General features: G+C 46.2%; 1 protein-coding gene across 1 annotated transcript in view; it reads right to left on the bottom strand.

Annotated features, from left to right (window-relative positions):
* Positions 1–5614, bottom strand: part of ADAMTSL2 (ADAMTS like 2) — a gene marked incomplete at its 3' end in the record, with an annotated part of 21719 nt that extends 16105 nt beyond the window's left edge. The window contains exons 1-6 of the mRNA XM_029085836.1: positions 5472–5614; positions 4262–4404; positions 3464–3539; positions 2951–3053; positions 1182–1327; positions 956–1079 (exon numbers count right to left, since the gene is read on the bottom strand). Coding sequence (XP_028941669.1) covers positions 956–1079; positions 1182–1327; positions 2951–3053; positions 3464–3539; positions 4262–4404; positions 5472–5582 — 703 coding nt within the window. The remainder of the gene's footprint in view (positions 1–955; positions 1080–1181; positions 1328–2950; positions 3054–3463; positions 3540–4261; positions 4405–5471) is intronic.
* Positions 5615–5881: the final 267 nt, after the last annotated feature.

Raw genomic sequence — 5881 nt, 5'->3', positions numbered from 1 at the left:
GCGTTACCAGAGAATAGCCTATGGGAAACTACAGATTAATGAAAGGATCTTTGTAACAAATAATCCGAATGAAACACTTGGTTGTCAATATTGCAATATATCAAGCAAACTGGCCTCCATCCAAAATTCTTTTTTAAGGTGTTATGAATTAAAAGAACCTAATGTTGATAACTGTTAGGCTGCAAGCAGGACCTTATCGATAATAGAAAAGAAAAATATGTCAACTATGCATCCTGGTTTATGGTGGAAAAACACAAACAAGGTGGGAAAAGGATGCAATCCTTAAGGCACAAATATCATATTTATCTAAACTGGTGTAAGAAAAGGTATCCGAAGACTGTTTTCTTAGCTAAAGAAGCTGTCCTGTGGTTCAGAATTGAACCCTGTTCTAGCCAGGCTTCCCAAAACCCCAGCAAGAGATTATAACTTCTTTCTCCTCCAATTCCCCTTTGCACTAGGTAAGTGATGGAACCAGTTCTCCGCTGAAGTTCCTGCGGCTTGCTCCATCTTAAACTGATTCTCAGAGAGCATTAATCATTATTCCTGAGTTAGACTGCTATATTTAGGACAAGAAGGTTCTATTGCTATACATCACACAAATTTTGGAAGTCCTGGTCTTTCAAAATATCCTCACTTCCTGTTATTACAAATCATTTATTTCTAGTCTTACTGGGTCATGAGAAAGAAGATTAAAACCAGCTTCTTGCATAACCCTTTTGCACCATTCAGCATCAGGGACCTCAGGCTTATGACAGGCACCATGCAAAGTTGCTGGTTTTCGTTAAACGATGTTTTCCCTGCCCAAATTTACAAGTGGCATTAACACACATGGAACATCTGGGAAAAACTGAAGCAGGGCAGTTGCTAAGAGCTGAAAGCAATTTACCAAATAATAAGTACATCTAAAAAACAGCCCTCTGACAAAAATAAAGCAAAAGGTCCCCAAAGGTCTTACCAAGATGAGAATTTCCTTTCCGGTAACTGCCGGTCACATGAGTGCAGCTGCTCCCATCTCCTTGGCAAACTCCACATTTATCCAAGGTGTGGGTGGAAAAGAGAATGCCATCGCATCCAATCGGCTAAGAAATGCACAAATAGAGTATTGAGGGTCAGGCAAATGTCGCACCCATTGTAATTTTCTGAAAGCTACTAACAATATTTTTGCTATAATGTTTAACAACCTCACATTTTCCAGACACGCAAACCCCTCGGAAATCAGTGTATTTGCAGGATGTTCCATCCCGAGCCTGAACCATTAACTGTCTCTGACCATCCACAGTGGTGCAATGGAGGTCACAGGGCTTGCTAGAAATGTGAACATAGTCATCTAAGGGGAAAGGATATAAAGACACATTCAAAACAGCAGAAACACAATAACTTCCATCCTACCAATGTCAATGAATCTCTGTCAAGCTAAACAATAGCAGCAGGCAGTTCAGAAGCTGCCATCTCTTGTGCTGTAGGCTGGACAGGAGATTGCACTTCTGACAGCATGACAGCTCACTGCTGCAAACCCTTGCCCAGCCAGGCACTCCTCTCTGCTGCCAGGAGCAGATGCCCCCAGTGATACTGGTGGCATCACCAACATCAGCCCACTGTGGTGACAGCCACTGTTGTGTGCAAGGATTTGCAGCAGAGACATATGTACACATGTTCACATATCAACATTGATTACATGAGTTAAATTAACATGGATATATTGTTCTAAGTACAATACAAATGAGACTATATTCAAAATCATAGCAGCTTAAAATATAAGAACTTTTCCATAAACATTCACCCAAGTTGGACTTCATTTGCACTTTGCTTTCTGCAGGTAGCTGGCTGGCTGCGTCCACCGGCACAGTAACCCCACATTTTATAATATCCACAGGAAGCAAATCACAAATTAATATTTGCATCAGAAACCCAAAGCTAAGCATTGAACTCCACCAACTAGTGAGCAGTCATATACCCACTGGCCTGCATGCCCATCAATGTCAAAACATTATCCTGCAAATCCCCCAGGAGCCACGTGAACGCCTGCTAAAAAACAAAACAATTCACTGTAACTATTCTGGTGAATCATCTGGAAGAGCAAATGTGTTTAAAGAAATTGTCACCTTGCCATAGGAAAGGGACAAAAGTAGCCAAAGTAGCTATAGCTAACCAGCCTGCCATGGGCCAAGTTCTACCATGCTGACCCTGCCAAGAAGGCTGGTGAGACTGAGGCTTATTTCACATAAAAGAGGCAACAAGTAATTTCATGAAGCATAGATGTTTTTAGGTATGTATAGACACCCCTAAAATAAGAAAGTTGCATTAGATCCTATCTCTATTTTTAGACACCCAAATGGCACTGTGAATCTGAAGAACCAGCACTCAGGAGCCTCCTCCTCAGGAGGAGGGTCCTGGGTTACCAATAACTCTCAAAATTGGCCACAAATTTTGTTTAATGCTTGATTTTGATGAGAGTTAGATGCCTAAACATGAAATTAAAATCTCAGTCTCCGACTCCTGAGTTATTTCTGCAGTTCTGCATCGTTCACCCCAGATGTCCAAACTGACTGACTATCTCGGTGACATTTGACAGATCACGTGAAGGGTGTGGGAGTGTGTAAATGTCACCAAACGCAACACAGTCAGTGATGGCCCCAGCTCAAAGGACACTTGTTTGGGTGAGCTGGACTCTCCCTGCCAGCACAGTCCATCACCCCATGCTCTCGCATTCTCCTCCAGCCTTTCAGCTTTCTGATCAACACAGGCTACAGCCACAAATTCATGTTGTTATTTTATTTTGAAGCTACCCTGCAGCTGCAAAATGTGCCTTTGAACTTGGGAGACAGCTGATTGTGTCTCTGAAAAATCACTTTAATACCGCAGAGGAGGAGCCTTCCTGCCGGCTATAGCATCATAACTATCAAAATATTTTGGCTAAGCATTATGAAACACACAAAGAATGTCTTGTTACCAGGATATAAAGGTTTCCATTGATACGTTTTGCCGTTATACACATGGGAGTTAAATGACGAACACTGCTCCTCTCGAAAGCTCCTTCCGTTTGCAGGGCACTCCTAGAATGGGATATATTAATATCCTGATGAAAACAAAATGTGGGAAAGGTTTCTGGCACATCTTGACCAGCTGCAAGGAGCATTTCCATTGCCTGCCCCATCCAGAGCCACATCTTCCTCCTCCTCCTCCCACTGCAGGGACAGCCAGGGGAAACCTCGCTGGGAGATGGTGGAAGAACCACCCACTGGGTTTTATGGCCCCTAGCACAGGAAAAGGGCCCAAAGCCCCAACACAATGGTGATGGGCACCAAAGAAGGGAACTCCAGTTACTTGGAGGGGCAACAGAGTGACAGCTACAGGAAAAAGGATGTCCCTTCTCCAAGGGGCCCAGAAATGCCACCGCACAAAGCACACATGACTTTTCACATTTTGTATTGAGTGTTCCCAATGAGAAAAAGGATATCCTTACTTGCACTTTGCAGAGCTGGTATCGTTTGGATGTTCCAGTGCAAGTTTTATTAGCCAGCCCGCTCACTGACTTTCGTCTGAATAAAGAAATGATGATTAGACAGGGTCAGAAATCCTTCTTTTCCCTTTTTTAAATACATTTGTTCCCTGCTTCTGTATGATCGCTCTTCACATAGCCACACAGAGATCAATCACAGTTTCACGGGAGCTGATACCAAAGGTCTCTCTGGCTTTGTTACCTGCAGCATCAACTATTCTTGTAACAACATCCTCGGAGGTATCATGGGGATGGGGGCTGGGGACAAGGTTTGCAAGGTGCCTTCTGGCAACCACACAACCCTGAGAGGGCAGAGCCATGCACAGATCAGTTGGGATCAGCGGATCCCCAACCAGCCCTGCATCACTGTGTCCTCACAGCTGTGGCCAGCAGCCTTGAGAACAGGCTTATGCTGTGTCTGCTACCCATCTGCACTAGTCCCTGCAGGAGGAACTTCAGGCCAGCACAGGAATGCACTTGGCCATGCTAGGTTCTCGGTTGGACTAGATGATCATAATGGTCTTTTCCAACCAAACTATTCTATGATTCTATTAATAGCTTGGCTGGTCCTCCTGGTAGGGATCCACAGAGCACAGCATCCTCACAGCAGCATACTCAGGGACACACTTACCTTCTGCACAAGCAGGGTTTGCCAGAAAACACCTTTCCACCAGTGTTTATCTACTGAGTGATGACCTTCTGGATCAAGTCTACCTCCAGCAAGCTGGAGCTTCCCACAGCCCTGGCAGGAGGGTGCCATACCTCTGCCGCAGGCAGTGCCTCTCCTGGGACTTGACGCCTCCTCCACAGGTCCTGGTGCACGCTGTCCACTTGGTCCACTCGCCCCACCAGAATGCAGTGACATCAGCCCCTTCCTCCAGGCTGTTGGAGGTCTGCATCAGGTCCTGCTTGAAGCATCAGGCAGGCGGGGGAGAGGAGCAGCAGTCAGCATCTGCCCCGCAGAGCCTGCACAGGGGACATCCCCTGCCCAGCCTGCCCTGAGCCAACAGGGTCATTTCCCTCTCCATCTGAGGTCAAGTCTGAGATTTCCATCTTGCAACAAACCTTGCATTTTTCCAATTGTGTTTTCATTACAAATTGGAATGAAATGGCAATATTTTGGATTCCTCAGGAAAGGAAGTGTTCATTGTTTCACTCAGTTGGCAAAACTGAGCTCCCAAACAACCCTAAACCCTCCAAGACTTTTGGTGCTCTCTGACACTCTCTCTGGTGCTCGATCTTGCTCTACAGTGAGTTCAGGAGCTGAAGAGCCAGTTGAAGCCAAAAGCTTCACTGAAAGCTAAAGCAAACCCTTGCAAAACCACTCTGCAGTGGGAGAGCATGCCAGTGGGTGCCAGCAGGCTGCAGCAGCCCAAGTGCTCTCCCTGCAAGCACAGGTTTGTCACTTCAGGAGGGTCCTTGACACCCCCACCTCCCACCCCTCAGCCAGTGTTGACCATGCATCAGAGGGCAAAGGAGCTGCTCCTCTGGCAGCATCACCACCACACACTTGTGCTCAGTAAGGTGCTCACATCCATTCACAAGGGACACCGAACCTCATGGGGGGTCCCACCCACTGCTCATTGCGGGGGAAGGAATGTGTTTTTCCATCCAGGATCATCACTGATTAGGAGAGGTCTATTCATTCTGTGTTTACTGAGAAAAGCATAATGATATTCCATGCAGAGTAAATGAAAGCTCCAACCATCGCAGCGACCAAGGAAGCAGTGCTCACCCAAAGACCAGGGCTCAGCCTTTCAGAGTCCTGGAAAGGATCTCTGCATGCTATCAGCCAGAGAAGATACAACTTAGGTTAAGCCCAGACTAGAGAACTAAAACAAGTCATATGTTCTCATGCTTGCTGGAGACCTGACGTGTTCACAGACCAGTCCTGCAAGCCCCAGAGGTTGCCCATTCCAGACGTTACACCATTTTAAAGCCCAGAGACCTTCCAGCAAGGCAACATGCTTACCTGAGCTATCACAAAGGCAACATTGCCCACAAGAAGAAGGGCCATGGTGCCTTTCAGTTGTGATCTCACACTGTTGGAGATGCTGCTCCACCTCCACTTAGATATCTTCATCCTAGAAAGCAAAAAAACACCACACTAAGCAAAACTCCTATCCAGCTCCATTGCTCATCGAGAGCAGGGGGTGCTTTGCAGCCTGGGTTACACAGCACATGTCTTCTTCCGCACTCCTGGTCAGCTAAGTGACACCAACCACCAGTGACTGAAAGGGCCTGATCCTGAAGTTGTGTTTAATTAATGGAAGCATTAACACAGTACAAGTTTACATCCCATCTCAGCTGCCATCTTCCAAACCACAACTTTGCACTGGTTCCCAGTGGCTGCACCTGATACCAGCAGCATGAACTGAGGCT

The sequence above is a fragment of the Antrostomus carolinensis genome, unplaced genomic scaffold (assembly GCF_000700745.2).
Source record: "Antrostomus carolinensis isolate BGI_N321 unplaced genomic scaffold, ASM70074v2 scaffold47497, whole genome shotgun sequence".
NCBI classification, from domain to species: Eukaryota; Metazoa; Chordata; class Aves; order Caprimulgiformes; family Caprimulgidae; genus Antrostomus; species Antrostomus carolinensis.
This window is presented reverse-complemented; position numbering and strand designations above follow the sequence as displayed.